This window comes from Peromyscus eremicus, chromosome 23, assembly GCF_949786415.1.
Source record: "Peromyscus eremicus chromosome 23, PerEre_H2_v1, whole genome shotgun sequence".
NCBI classification, from domain to species: Eukaryota; Metazoa; Chordata; class Mammalia; order Rodentia; family Cricetidae; genus Peromyscus; species Peromyscus eremicus.
Window position 1 is genome coordinate 34,317,986 of NC_081438.1, and position 15,533 is coordinate 34,333,518.

General features: G+C 43.8%; 1 protein-coding gene and 1 long non-coding RNA gene across 3 annotated transcripts in view; one reads left to right on the forward strand and one right to left on the reverse strand.

The window, feature by feature from the left end:
* Nucleotides 1-339: 339 nt before the first annotated feature.
* On the reverse strand, nt 340-5,426 carry LOC131898226 (uncharacterized). The gene is made up of 2 exons (XR_009375878.1): nt 5,389-5,426; nt 340-1,576 (listed from the first exon to the last, which is right to left on the reverse strand). It is a non-coding gene; the product is annotated as an uncharacterized LOC131898226 (long non-coding RNA).
* Nucleotides 5,427-9,898: 4,472 nt separating this feature from the next.
* Nucleotides 9,899-15,533, forward strand: part of Eif2ak1 (eukaryotic translation initiation factor 2 alpha kinase 1) — a 37,424-nt gene continuing 31,789 nt past the window's right edge. Inside the window, exons 1-2 of one of the 2 annotated variants that reach the window (XM_059249120.1) lie at nt 9,899-10,099; nt 13,664-13,822. In XM_059249120.1, the coding sequence (XP_059105103.1) occupies nt 9,982-10,099; nt 13,664-13,822 (277 nt within the window). In that variant the 5' untranslated portion in view covers nt 9,899-9,981. The remainder of the gene's footprint in view (nt 10,100-13,663; nt 13,823-15,533) is intronic. The other variant, XM_059249121.1, reaches the window with a different exon arrangement.

The following is a 15,533-nucleotide window of genomic DNA, read 5'->3' on the forward strand; positions in this document are numbered from 1 at the left end:
AGAGGCAGGCGGATCTCTGTGAGTTCGAGGCCAGCCTGGTCTCCAAAGCGAGTTCCAGGAAAGGCGCAAAGCTACACAGAGAAACACTGTCTCAAAAACAAAACAAAACAAAACAAAACAAAAAAAACAAAAACAAAAAAAAAAACAAAAAAAATAAAGTGAGATGGTTGATGAGATGGTTCAAGGTATAAAGGTGCTTGCCACCAAGACTGATGACCTGAGTTGGGTCCCCACAACTCACGTGGTGGAAGGGACAGAACTGGCTCCAGCAAGTTGTTCTGACTTCCATGTGCACCTCCCCACATATACACCAAATAAACAAACAAATGCAAACAAACATTTTCAAAACATAATATTTTTTTCTTTATTCTTTTTCCAGATAGTCGTGCTACATAGGACATAAGAGCCCCAAACTTGCTGTGATCTTGCCCTCTAGTGTGATATTGATTTGACTCAATTTGCTTACTATGATAATCTCAGGATGTATGGTTTTCCTGTAAATGACTTTTTTCCCCTCTGAGACTGTCTCATATAGTGCAGTCTGGCCTTGAACTTGCTATATATCTGAGGATGACATTGAACTTTTGATTCTTTTGCCTGTCTCCCGAATTTCAAGATCACGGGCATGTACATCTACACCAAGTTTATGTGATCGTGAGGTGCTGAGAATTGAACCCAGGACTTCTTGCAGGCCAGGGAAGGAATCTACCAACTAAGCTGCACCCCCTAGTCCCTTGATGACATTTAATTAGCAGTCTTCTGATAGCCAGTGATATTGAACATTTTTTCCTGTTTACTGGTCATTTGTACTTTATATTTTGAGTACTGGATGTTTGGTTTTATGCAGTCCTGTTTGTCAGTTGTTGGCATAGTGAATGGATAGAGCCCTTTTCCAGAAAGTCCTTGCCTATGCCTATATTTTGAAGTCTTCCCCACAACACAACCTTCTCTTGTAGTAGTTTCAGGGTTTAAGTCATACATTAGTTGTTTTTTCTTTTTTTTAATCTACTTTGAGTTGATCTTCATAAAGGGTGAGAGATAGGGATCTGCTTTCATTTTTCTACTTCTACCAGTTTTCCCAACACCATGTGTTGAAAGAGACAGAGCTAGGAGGGTCAAGACTTCAAGACTGTCTTTGGTTACCTAGAAAATTTTCAGCTAACTTGGACTACCTGAGACTCTGTTCAAAAATATAATAATTATAAAGTAAATAAAATCAAGACAAGATAAAACAACACAAATACTAATAAGAACCACATGATACTCATACTTTAAAATAAAAGAGCAAAGGATATGAAGAAAACAAATAATTTATCAATATTTCCACACCCCAAATTAACCACTGATGTTGAATGTGACTTGTGGTTTACTACAAATTATGTAGTGAATAACATACTACCACAGGCTGAGCACATTATAAAGAAAAAAGTTTGTTTTAGTTACAATTAAAGTTTAAGTTAGAGGAACTACATTTTGGGGCCTTATGCTGGCAGAGTCCCAAGGCTCCACGGGCCATCATAATGGTGAGAGTCGGGAACATGAGCAAGACAGCTGAACTGGCTTTTACAGCAACCTCCTGAAAAAAAAAACCAATTAATCCAAAAACCCATTAGTCCATTAATTGCATAAGTGGTTTAATCCATTCATGAGAGTAGATAATTAATCTCTTCTTAAAGATCCCACCAAGTCTCATCTTTTAATCTCATAACAAGGACTAAATTTCGACATGAGTTTCATAAGGAGAAAAACCTTCCTCCAACTGTACCAATTACTTTTACTAGAACTGATGATCACAGATGGAGCTGATTCCAGCTGGATGCAAGCCTTTCAGAAATCAGTCTCCTTACATGCTCTCAAGAGATAATTACTCTGAAGCCTGGGAATGTGCTCAGTGAGCAGAGTGCTTGCCAAGCATGCATGAAACCCTGGGTTCAGTCTTTGGCACTACATAAAATTGGGTTTGAGGAGTGGAGGCAGGAAGATCAGAAGTTCAAAGGTCATCTTCAGCTACATACTGAGTTCCTGGGATACACTGGATCATAGACTGTATCAGCAGGAAACAAAAAGGATAATCACTCTTATCATGGGTGTATATGTGTGTTCAGGTGTGCATGTGTGTATGTGTGTGTATAGGACAGAGGACACCATTGGGTGTTGTTTCTCTGGTACTGCCCACTTAGTTTTTTTAAATTACATTTTGTTTCTTTGTTTATTGTGTTTGTGTGCACATGTGCATGGCATGGTGCATATGTGGAGTTCAGAGACAACTTGCTGGAGTCAGTTCTTTCTTTCTATTGTGTGGGTCCCAGGGATTGAATTCAGGATATCAGGCTTGGCAGCAGGCATTACCTGCTGAACCAGCAACACTTTGTTTTATGAGACACTGTCCTTCACTGGTCTGGAACTCACCAAGTACGCTATTCTCACTAGGAATCCACTTCACCACAATGTTGAGGTTTTAAGTGTGTTCCATCATGTCCAGCTTTTAAAAAATGGGTTCTGTATGGAGAGATGGCTCAGGGGTGAGGAGCACTGGCTGCTTTTCTGGAGGACCTGGGTTCAATACCCAGCACCCATGTGGCAGCTCACAGCTGTCTGTAGCACCAGTTCCAGAGGACCTGGCACCTTCACACATACATACACACAGGCAAAACACAAATGCACATAAAAATAAATAAGTCTTTTAAAAAGTAGATTCTGTGGCATTCAAACTCAGATCCTTGGTTAGTGAACTCAGGTCTTCATGCATGGAAGGCAATTCTTTTCCAATTAGTCATCTACCCAGCCTGGTAATCACTCTTAGTCAGGAGCCAGCTGGGCATGTTGGTACTCCCCTCTAAACTCAGCACTCAGGAGGCTGAGGTATAAGGATTGAAAGTTCAAGATCAGTCTGGGTTACATACTGAGTTTTGGGTCAATGTGGAATGTATAGAAATAATTTCTCAATTATGATGATAATGATAATGTTAGTGCTAAGTGGGGCAGAGCTCAATGGTAGAATTCTTGGAGCTCTGGGCTTGGTCCTTAGCATTGTGAAAAATAAAGTAAGAAGCTGGGCATAACAGTGGTGTGTTCCTGTAATCCCAGCAATCGAGAGGTGAAGAAAGAAGGATCAGGAGTTCAAGACCAGCCTGGGCTACATTGAGAGTCCAAGACCTGCTGTAGTTACATAAGACTTTGTCTCAAAAAAAAAAAACCCAAAATAATAATAATAGTAATGATAATGTCAGTAACATTTCCATGTGTATTTTAACATGACTATATGTGCATAAATAACATACACTTTTGGCATATGTGAAACATTTGCATATGTGACACCATGCTGTTCTATTCTGAAGCTAAATTTGGAGTCAAACTGCTTGGGTTTCAGTTCGGTCTGCTAAGGATCTGTCTCTTTGCAGGGTGATGAAAATGTCTAAAATTATCCATGATAGTTTCACATTTCTTTGAATACACTAAATTCACTTTACAAGAGCAAATCATATAATATACAAATTATATCTTAACAAAAGTATTATAAAATAGATACAGGCGTTTAGATCCCCCAAACCCACATAAATGCTAGGTGCATGGTGGCCCAGATGTAATTTCAGCCCCAGAAGGCAGAGATGGTATTCTCAGAGCATGCTGGCTAGTCTGACCATCCATATCAGTGAGCTCCAGGTTTGACTGAGAGCCCCTGCTTCAGTGAATAAGAGGAAGGGACATCAAGGATGATTCCTGCATCAACCTCAGGTCTTCACAAGCATGTGTACACATATGCACCCTCTTCCCAAAACAGGCATACGTGTAAATACACACACACACACACACACACGCACACACACACACACCACTGAAAAGGGAAAAAATATATAGACACCAATGAAAATGGTATGTGAAAAAAATCCTAGCCGGGCGGTGGTGGTGCACGCCTTTAATCCCAGCACTCGGGAGGCAGAGCCAGGTGGATCACTGTGAGTTCGAGGCCAGCCTGGGCTACCAAGTGAGTTCCAGGAAAAGGTGCAAAGCTACACAGAGAAACCCTGTCTCGAAAAACCGAAAAAAAAAAAAATCCTAGTTGTGCAATGTGTAAGTCTTATGTCCTTGGTCTGAGTATTGAAAAGCTTCCTTTGCCCCTAGGTTCTTGACTATAAAATAAGACAATCACAGTATCTCTGTGGCATGTTTGTGATGCTAGTCAATGAGTAAAAACACTTAGGACAAGGTGAGGGAGTAGGGTTGACATGACAGTGCTCAAGAAACATGAACATTGAATATAGTTGCTGTCTTAGTTAGGGTTTCTATTGCTGTGGAGAAACACCATGGCCACAGCAACTCTTAAAAAGGAAAACATTTAATTGGGGCCGGTTGACAGGTTCAGAGGTTTAGTTCATTATCGTCATTGTGGGACACGGTGGCATGCAGGCAGACATAGTGTTGGAGAAGGAGCTACATCTTGATCCACAAGCAGCAGAAAGTGAACTGAGTGTCACACTAAGCAAAGCTTGAGCAAAGGAGACCTCAAAGCCCACCCCTACAGTGACACACCTCCTCCAAGACCACGCCTACTCCAACAAAGCCACACCTCCTAATAGTGTCACTCCCTTGTGAGCTTATAGGGCCAGTTACATTCAAACCACCACAGTCACATTGTGTGATTTAGGGTTTTCGCTGTACTGATTCAATGTCCCTGATGATATATCTGGACTACTTACCTCTAGTTGCTCAATAATATTCATTTACAAAGGGTCTTTGTCCCTTTTTCTTTTTTTTTTTTTTTTTTTTTTTTTTTTTGGTTTTTCGAGACAGGGTTTCTCTGTGTAGCTTTGCGCCTTTCCTGGAACTCACTTGGTAGCCCAGGCTGGCCTCGAACTCACAGAGATCCGCCTGGCTCTGCCTCCCGAGTGCTGGGATTAAAGGCGTGCGCCACCACCGCCCGGCCCCTTTTTCTATTGATGGACATTGTCTAGGTTTCTTTTTCTGCTGTGATAAAAATACTCTTGACAAAAGCAACTTAAGGGTGAGTTTTGTTTCTGGCTCATAGTTTAGAGGTACAGTCCATCATGGCAGTGAAGTCACAACAGCAGGAGTTTGAGATAGCTTGGTCATTTGCATCCATAGCCAAGAAGCAAAGAACAGGTCTAATGAGATGGCTCAGTGTATAAGAGTGGCTTGTGGCCAAGCCTGACGGCCTGAGTTCAAGCCCCAGGAGTTAAATGGTAAAAGTGAGAACCAACTCAGAGAGAAATGACTCCTACAAATTGTCCTCTGTCATGCGCTATGGAGTGTATGCACACATGCATACAGGCATGTGAACACATACAAAATAAATAAGAATGTAATAATTTTTTTATTAAAAAGAGGCAGGGGGGGACTAGGGATATAGCTCAGCAGTATAGTGCTTACCTAACATGCACGAGGCCCCAGTTTCGATCCTTGGCACTGAGAAAAATAAAAGAAAGAGTTGAAGCAGACAGCAACAAATACCTGTTACTCAGCTCACTTTCTTCTTTTAATACAGTCCAGCCTAGAGAAAAAGGTGACACTCACGGAGTCATGACACAATCTATCTAATCCCTTAAGGACAGTCTCAGAGGCTAACCTTAACCCAGAGCCCCCTTGCAGGTGTGCCTGGAGGCTTAACTCTTAGATGATTCTAGCTCCCATCAAATTGACAACATTAGCCATCCCAGATCATGGCCCATTAAAAATGTGTTATTATAATACCAATAATATTGTTACTAAACACCATCAAATGCATCCCCTTGGGCACCTGTATTTGTGGAGTATGTTTTGAGAGACGTTCTCTTGTAGCTGACTCTGACCTGCCTCCATCTCTGATGTGTTGGGATTATGGGCATATGCCACCAGGGCTGGGGTGATATAGTAATGTATTTGGTTCACCTAAGTGAATCTGGAGACAGATAACATGAATCCCACAAGTTTATACACCTGGAGACAAAGATTCAATAACAGATAGTGAGATGGAGGAATCAGTAAAATAGAAAAACCCAGAGGAGCGTGTTGTCATGGAAACGAAGAGAGAAACATGCCTTATCAGTTTCGCAGTGGCCTCGTGAAGGCCCAGTCACACTGATGTGCTGTGACTACTCTCCTATCTGTATTTACTTCGTTGCTTTTGTATTAAATCTCACACTTTGGGGACAAGTGAGATCACTCCGTCAATAATGGCTCTTGCTGAACAATCCTGGCAAAATAAGTTTGATTCCAAGAACCCCCCCCCCCCATGGTGGAAAGAGAGAACTGACCAAACAGTCATTTTCTGACCTCCACAACTAAGAAAATGTCTCCTAAGATTGGGCTGTAGGCAAGCTTGCAGGGCATTTTCTTATTAGTGATTGATGGGGAGGGTCCAGCCCATTGTGGATAGTGCCATCTCTGGGCTGGTGGTCCTGGGTTCTATAAGAAAGCAGGCTGAGCAAGCCATGAGGAACAAGCCAATAAGCAGCATCCCTCCATGGCCTCTGCATCAGCTCCTGCCTCCAGGTTCCTGCCCTGCTTGAGTTCCTGTCCTGACTTCCTTCAATGATGAGCAGTGATGTGGAAGTGTAAGCCAAATAAACCCTTTCCTACCCAACTTGCTTTGGGTCATGGTGTTTCATCACAGCAGTAGTCATCCTAATTAAGACAGGGAGCAAGCCAGCAAGCCGCTTTTCCTTATGGTTTCTGTTCAGGTTCCTGACTTGGTTTCCCTCCATGATGGACTGCAACCTGTAAGAAAATAAACCCTTTCCTCTCCAAGTTGCTTTCAGTGACAGTGGTTGTCACAGCAAAAGAAACGTAACAAGCATGCCTGGCTTTTTTTGTTTGCTTGTTTTTTGTTTTTTGTTTTTTCGAGACAGGGTTTCTCTGTGTAGCTTTGCGCCTTTTCCTGGAACTCACTTGGTAGCCCAGGCTGGCCTCGAACTCACAGAGATCCGCCTGGCTCTGCCTCCCGAGTGCTGGGATTAAAGGCGTGCGCCACCACCGCCCGGCACGTGCCTGGCTTTTATATGGATACTGGGGATGTGAACTTGGATTTTCAGGTTTGCACAGCACATACTTTATCCCTGGGCTCTCTCACCAGACTCTGTACCAATGTTTTTTAATGCCCACAGACTGTATCATTGTATGGATATCCATAATTTAGTCAGCTAAATATATTGTCTTTTTGGCTTTTAAATAAAAAACAATTGAGACAGTCTCATGTAGCCCAGGTTGCTCTTGAAACTTACTATGTAACCCAGGATGACCTTTAATGTGAGAAATCCACGGAGTTAGCTTAAAGGGTGAAGGGATTTATTGGGAGGGGGGGACTCACTACAGCATGGGAGATTTATCCTAGGGTCCTGGAAAGCTGAGGGACAGTCCAACACTATTCTGCCCCCAGACAGTCCGTACCATCCAGGTCCAGGAGCAGGAGAAGAGAGAGTCTAGTACATCTCAGGTCTTAAGGGTAGCCCCGAGCCCAAGGACAGGTACTTCAAAGTCATAGGTAGGTAGGACAGTTACCTGCTACATCTCTAGCTTTGGTGCTTCAAGGTCATAGACAGAACAGTTATCCACTACAGGCCTTGAACTCCTAATCTTTCTGGTTGCCCCCTCAGATCCTGAGATCACAGGCCTGTGACACCATGCTACCTTACCCTTTCACTTTGGAAACATTCCTGAAAGGGGAATTATTCAGTTATAAGTAGTAGCTTTAAAAAAAAAAAAGCTGTGGATATTATTCAGCTAAATTACTCTCCAGGAAGGCTGCTCTCTTCCCACACATGAGAGAGACTGTCTGCATAAAACAGTATGACTCTGTATGGAACATATGTTAAAATAAAAATGTCAACTATACCAATTTTGCACACCACACTAAATTTGAGGTCCAAAATGTGACATTTATGCCAGCTCCATTATCTACCTTGAGAGCTCCTGGGGATTATTTTCAATATCACTGCATTGTCAATCAAAGCAGGGATGTTACCAGGGGACAAAGACAGTTAACCTTTTGGATGTTTATATGTGGTATATTTGTGGGTACATGTTCAAGTGCATGCACCCGTGGAGGCCATAGGTTGTCATAAGTTTTCCTTTAGTGATCATCATCTTATTTCTCTTTAAATTTGAGTGTGTGTGTGTGTGTGTGTGTGTGTGTGTGTGTGTGTATGTGTCCACAGAAGCCAGAAGGGGGGTTTGGATCCCCTGGAGCTGGAGTTACAGGTGGTTGTGAGCTTCTAGACATGGGTGCTGGAAATCAAACTCAGGTCCTCTGGAAGAACAAGTGCTTCCGATCACTGAGCCTTCTCTCCAGCCTTCTCCACCTTATTTTTATTTTTATTTATTTTTTTTGTTTTTTTGTTTTTCGAGACAGGGTTTCTCTGTGTAGCTTTGCGCCTTTTCCTGGAACTCACTTGGTAGCCCAGGCCGGCCTCGAACTCACAGAGATCCACCTGGCTCTGCCTCCCGAGTGCTGGGATTAAAGGCGTGCGCCACCACCGCCCGGCCTCCACCTTATTTTTTTGAGACAGGCTTTCTCGTTGAACCTGGAGCTCTCTGATTAGGCTAGAATAGCTGGTCAGACTAGGCTAGACACCTGTTTCTGCCCCCCACAAATTCTGGTAGAACATGCATGGCTGGACCCAGTGGCTTTTGTGTGGGTGCTAGGGATCTGAACTCAGGTCTTTGTTACCTCCTGAGCCCCAGGGTGGATTTTTGAGTCTGAACTTCAAGCCATGAGTCATCTAGGGTGGGTAGGTGGAGGTTACAAGGAAAAACAAAAACTAAAACAACTCTGGTTTGAAAACAATTGTAAAGTTGTCTCAAAAGCCAGAGGAATTTCCTTTTAATTAGATTCTCTTTGGAATCTGGCTGGCATTTCCCATTTTGCTATGGTCTGCGATGGATCAAAGCAAGTTCAGCTGTAGTTGAGCTAGGTCTTGTAAATGAGTTTATTTTTGTTTTGAAATAGGGTATCATTTATTCAACCTGGCCTCAAATTCACTATATACTAGCCTCACTCTCCTGATCCTCTTGCCTCTACCTCTCAAGTGCTCAAAAAAAGGACTTAAAAGTACAAACCATTATGGTGGGTGTTATTTTCTTTTTAGATGAAAAGTTATTGTATATACAAAATATTATCACTTCTAAAATTAGACTCTTTAGGTGGCTGATTTCTCAAAATTAGCGTAACAAACGTAGACTCTGGAGAGATGGTTCAGCAGTTAAGAGCCCTTGCTGCCCTTGGTGAGGACCTCGGCTGAATTCACAGCACCCCATGGCAGATATCAACCCTCTGTAACTACAGCCCCAGGGGATCCGATGTCCTCTTCTGGCCTCCACAGCAGGGACCAGGCACACAGGAAGGCAAAGTTAGTTTAGTATACCAAAATCGATGAAATACTGCTTCTACTTCCCCAGTCCCTTTTGCCCCACCCTCTTGTTTCTTCCCCTCGGTTTCTTTTCTCTGTCCACTTACCCTGCTGTTTCCTCAACAACTCTTTTTACCTTCTCTTGGTCTCCTTTCTAGTTTGTTAGGCTTTACCCACAGGTAACTCCCACTTTGTGTCCATCTGCACCCGAATGAGAAACATGCGGTCTTTGTCTTTCCGAGTTTGGATCACCTCGCTCATTATACTTCCTAGATCGAAGCTGCAGGCGTGAGACTTGAGAGTTTATGATGTCTACAGGAATAATTTGGGAGGGGTCGAGGAGGACAAAGTACTGTCCACCTGAGTCAGGGAGAAACGGCTTCCTGCGCCAGTGCATTGCCTGGCTAGCACAACCCTGCTTGTCACGCCCACTTGGGGGCGCGCCCGCACTGGATCAGCCAATCGTTTCCTTTCCGGAGAAAAGGGGCGGGACGAGGCTAGTCGGCCCCTGACCGAGGTTCCCCGGCTGTGGAGGCGTGACTTCCGTCTGACTGGGGTTACTTCCGGCTCGGGGGAAGCGATTGCGGCCGACAGCGTTATCGGAGACGCAGAGGGCGGCTGCTGTCCGCTCGCCGCGGCGATGCTGGGCGGCAGCTCCGGGGATGGCGAGCGCGACACCGACGACGATGCGGCGGGGGCTGTGGCCGCACCCCCTGCCATCGACTTCCCTGCAGAGGTCTCGGACCCCAAGTATGATGGTGAGACGGGGATGGCTCGCGCAGTCCCAGGGCCCGCTGTCCACCTGGGTTCCTCAGCGCTAGTGGTCCCCAAGAGCCACCTGAGGCCCCAGGCCGCCCTCCGGGCTCGAACTCGGTCCAGAACTGTTGGGCACCGGAAGGCGGCGGGCGGGAGGGCGGGCCGTCAAGGGTTAGGTAAATATTGATTCCGAGAGCGGCTGCGATCTGCCCGCTTGTGAGCGTTTATATTCCTTGGCCTCGGCTCTGCACCACTTTCCAGAGGCCGCTTTTCGCCTCCACGCCCTGGCTGGCTTGTTTTTCTTCATTCGCTGAGTGTAATCCTTGTTCACTGCTAGAATGAGACCTGCTTTGCGGGTATGGTAACTAATGATTACTCCTATCGAGGCAGTGTGGGAACGCTCAAATTTTCTTGAGGCTTTTGATACATGTAAATCAAATTATGTAACGTAAGGTGAGGGGTCTTAAAAACATCGATTCTATGTGGGTCAATTCCAGTATTTTACTGAAAGTGCAGTTGGTTGCTACCAGTTGCTTTGGAAGTTTCAAAGATGAAATTGTGAGTACATTGAGTCGTGGTGCACACTTGTAATCCAAGTACTTGGAAAGTGGAGGCAGGAGGATCAGGAGTTGAAGGCCAGCCTGAGCTTCTTGAGTTCCAGACCAGTTTGAAGTATGTAAGACTGTGTCCCTACATAACAACAACAACAACAACAAAAGAATGATTGCTGAAGGTCAATGACAGAGGGGTGTTTTAGGATGAGTGAGATTCTGGGTTCATCTTCCAGCATTCGAGGAGGTTTTAGCTGTATACTGTCCCATAGACTAATTACAAAGATTTACATATGCGATTGAAGCTTGAAATAAGTATATTGTAGTGGAGTTAGAGGTGTAAACCAAATTTAGTGTTTGCCATTTTCATTCTTAAAAACTTCCTGTAATAGTTGACCACAATGAGAAACAAAAACAGACCATGGTGGTAACTCAAGTAGGCTTTATAGAGGACAGTTTGTAAGATAACTTTTTAAATGGATGTGCAGATTTCCCCACACAACAAGTGGTGTGTTATTGTAACTCAGGAGCAAAGAAAGTATATGTCATAGGAAAGGGCTCGGCTGTAAACATGCAAGTCCATCTTTTCTGTGACATGGTGATAAGAGTTTCTGCAAACCAAAGATTATTCTGGAAGGGAGTGATCCTGGGCAAGGTCTGAAACTTTCTTTTTCTCCTCCTGTTAGTAATACTGTCCTGCTTACATATTGATGTTTCTTTTAAAGAAACTTAGAATGCCCAGACACAGTTTCTTTTTAAATATATAAAGGTCTGTGGAACATGCAGTATCACTTTTAATAGGTGTAAGGCCAGTAGTTAAATGACATTTCACAGGTAGTCTGAACAATTTGAAGAGCTCATTCTGCCAGTTAATGGGAGAGTCAGAAATTCAAAACCCCGATGTAACTTTAGCAGTTCACTGTAGAAATTCTCGAGTCAAACGTCAATCTCGGACCTAGTTACTTTAGGTGTTTTCTATGGGACAGCACTGTGTGAGTGAGTCTGTTCTCTAAGTCACTCATTTTCTCTGGGGCATCACCAGTTTTTCACACACACACACACACACACACACACCCCACACTTTTTTTTTTAAAAAACTGGGGATTGAATGTAGAGTCTTGTACAAGCTAGTCAAGTGCTCTACCACTGAGCTGCTCTCCCAGCCCTCTGTGGTTAAGCTGCCTGTTAACTTCACTCTGAAGCCTGGTCTGGGCTTGCATTGAGCAGCTGGCATTAAAGGACCGTGCCACCAGGCCTGGCCGTGCTCTTAGCGTTGGGCTGTGTGGAGCGTATTTTCCCGAGATTGACTCTAGTTATCTGTACCTTGATTGTTTACCGACATCCTGCTTGGCAAACGCCTAGCACTCTTAATTCCGCTTGCACCTGCATCTGACTTCTTACTGCTTTTGAGAACGTGGCGTCATGTTCCATTTTAGTTATGTTTCCTCGTCTACTTGGGACTGAGACCAGGAAGTTGGGCTTTTTCGGCCGTTCTTTTCCACTTAATTTGTCTGTTGTCTATTGGCCTTATAAAAATTGTTTTTAATTGTGTATATGTGTGTGAGTCTGTGTGGGTATGTGCATGTGGTGCAGATGCCTACAGAGGCCAGAGGCATGTGATCCTCCTGAAGCTGGACTTAGAGGCGGGTCTAAGTCTCCTGATGTGGGTACTGGGAACCAAATCAGGGTCCTTTTGTTCTTAACTGCTGAGCCACCTTACTAGCCTGTATTGGCCTTTTAAAGGTTGCCATTTTCTTAAATTATTTTCTAGTATTTTATTAGCATTAGGGTTTCATGTATCCCAAGCTAGCCTCCAACTTGTTACATAGTCAAAGATAACCTTAAACCTTATGATCCTCTTGCCTCTACCTCCCTGTTGTGGGAATCACAGGCACTTAAGTGTGACTGCCTGGTTTTATGTGGTGCTGGGGGTTGAACCCAGGGCTTCGTGTATGCTAGGAAGCACTCTATCAACTAAGCCAGAACCTCAGCCGTTTCTTAAGTTGTTTGTGTGTGTATTTTTTTTTGTTTGTTTTTTAGATTTTCAAGACAGGGTTTCTCCGTGCGGACCTGGCAGTCTTGGAACTCACTTTGTAGACCAGACTGGCCTCAAACTCACAGAGATCCGCCTGCCTCTGCCTCCCAATTGCTGGGATTAAAGATGTACACCACCACCACCAGGCCTCTTAAATTTTTAAAAATTGATTCGGTTATTTTTTTTTCATATTCAAAAGTAGAATTGTTATATAGGCTGATTGTGTAGCTCAGCAGTTAGAGCACATAACTATCATGTTTGCAGCGCTAGAGTTAATTACTCATCCCCACCCCACCCCCAAAGAAGACCCCACCCCCCAAAAAAACTTTTCTCCTTGCAGAAAAGAGGAAATAAGTATAAAGAAGTCTGAAGGTCATGGTGGCACTAACCTGTTATCTGGCCTTGGAGACAGAGGCAGGAGGACTGCTCTAAGTTTGAGGCCACCCTGGTCCTCCATCTTTCAGCTTCAACTCAAATTCACCTCCAGAGAAATCTTACCTCTTTTTGTTGTTGTTGTTTAAATGTCTATATGTATGTGGTTTGTATGTTTGTGTATTCTTGTTCAAATGTGTGTGGGTACAGGTGTCTTCCTCATTGTGCTCTACACTTCACTGAAGTGTAGTCTCTCGCTGAACCTGGAACTTGCAAATTTGGGTAGTCTGGCTAGCTAGCTTTCCACAGGATCCCCTATATCCTATCAGACACACAGGGATTACAGGGGGGTGTTGCTACACCTGCTTGACTTTAATGTGGGTGCTGAGGACCCAGACTCTGGTCCTGATGCTCGCACAGCACGCACATATCCACCAAGCCATCTCCCCAGCCCCATAAAACCTTTCTTAACCCTACTCACCATAACTACTCTTTGACTCCATTATTTCCCTTGAGTCACTTCGTTTGTGTTGTCTTAATGAAAACTTGCTGTTCCGTCATTATGAGACGCACTCACCAGTAATGTTTTTCCCTTTTCTTATTTTTAGAGTCGGATGTCCCAGCAGAACTCCAGGTGTTAAAAGAACCCCTGCAGCAGCCCACGTTCCCCTTCGTAGTGGCAAACCAGCTACTGCTTGTCTCCTTGCTGGAACACTTGAGCCATGTGCATGAGCCAAACCCCCTTCATTCAAAACAGGTGTTTAAATGTGAGTAAACTAAATGGGTATTGTTAAGTAAAGCTTATAAAAAGACTGCCTTTAATGCTGTGTTTCTGAGAAGCAGCTGGTGTATAAAAATCGGGTGCAGAATGCATGTGAATGATTTCCCATTCCTTAAATTCATTGCAACTTTCCTTTGTGTAATTCCTTGTAAATATAAAATTGCACGTGATCCAATAAATTAAAAATTGTTTTGCAGCAACAATATGATATTCATTTAATCCTTGAGGATCTGTTAGGCTCTGCTTGTTGAGCAGCCAAGCCTCATTCTTCTTTTACTTTTTTGGAAGTACTGAGGATTACACCTGGGCCTTCACTGGTGTTAGGAAAGCATCGGTACACGTCTCTAGACCTGACCTAGGCTTTTTGGTTTTGATCGTTTTTTTGAGGTTGTTCATGTAAGTCCAGGCTAGCCTCAGACTCTGTGTATCAGAGGCTAATCTTGAAGTCCTCCCGCCTCTACCTCCCAAGTACAGACAGTGTGCTCCCACAGCCACTTACGTAGTGATCCCACCCAGGGCTTTGTGTATGCAGGACAGACATTCTGCTGATGTTCCTAGACACTGCCTCAGTCCTGACCGGAGGGCTGCAGGGGCTCCATACCATGTTGTTGAAAATGTTGAATTTTGTTTTCCCTGTCTTAGGATATTTGTATTTTAGAAACGTGAGCCCCAAAGTTTGCAGAATTATATGTTTTGATTCTGGTTTGTCCTTTTGACTGAGACTAGCTTCTTTCTCTTCAGCTGTAGACTCAGGACCCTTCTTCTGAAAAATCCTTCCCAAGTCTTAGAAAATGGCATGTTTTAGTTAGTAGTTAAGTGTATAATGCCGTTTAAATAAACCTGGTGGACATGAAGAATGGGTAAAATATTGGTTTTGTTAGCAAATCGTTCCGTGTGTGTGTGTGTGTGTGTGTGTGTGTGTGTGTGTGTGTGTTGTGTGTATGTGAGTGCAGGTAGCGAGTGTTACTGCATCCGTGTGGAGGTCAGAGGGTGGCTTTCAGCAGCTGGTTCTTTCCTCCCACTGTGCTTCCAGGGATCAAACTGAGGGTGACAGGTTTGCATGGGCTGAGCCTTCCTGTCAGTGTCTTTTATCCTGAATAAAGACATCTCATAGTGTGGATTGTAAGCAGTGTTGTGTTGGAGGATGAGGCTTACAAAGGGAAGCCCCCGGGTTCCAGAGTGCTGCACTGCTGTATGAGGCTCATGGCTTTGAAAAGTTAGAATCTTACTTACAAAAATCAAATCTGTGCACAGGTCATTTTTGCTGTTTTTCTACTCTACACTGGGGATCACACTCAGGGTCCTGTGCATTCAAAGTTGGTGCTGCTGTGCCACTTACTACACCCCCAGCCTGATGTTAGAGTAGTTTTGAATGCCATAAATTGAGCCTTTTTAGATGACTGAACTTTAAAACATGTGTATTTTAGCTAGGTGTGGTGGTATATACCTGTAATCCCAGCATTTGGGAGACAGAGCAGGAGAGTTATGAGTTAAAGGTTCAAGACTACCCTTCACTGTATAACAAGTTTGAGGCCAGCCTGAGCCCGACACTGTCTCACTGGGGAGGGATGCTATTTAACTTAATAATAAAAAAAAGACCCTAGTTTAGTTTAGTGGTATGCTTGTTAGTTTGCAGAATTTCCCAAGCAACTGTTTTTGATGAGATTCTGTTCACTGAAGGAAGATCCTCTCCAGTT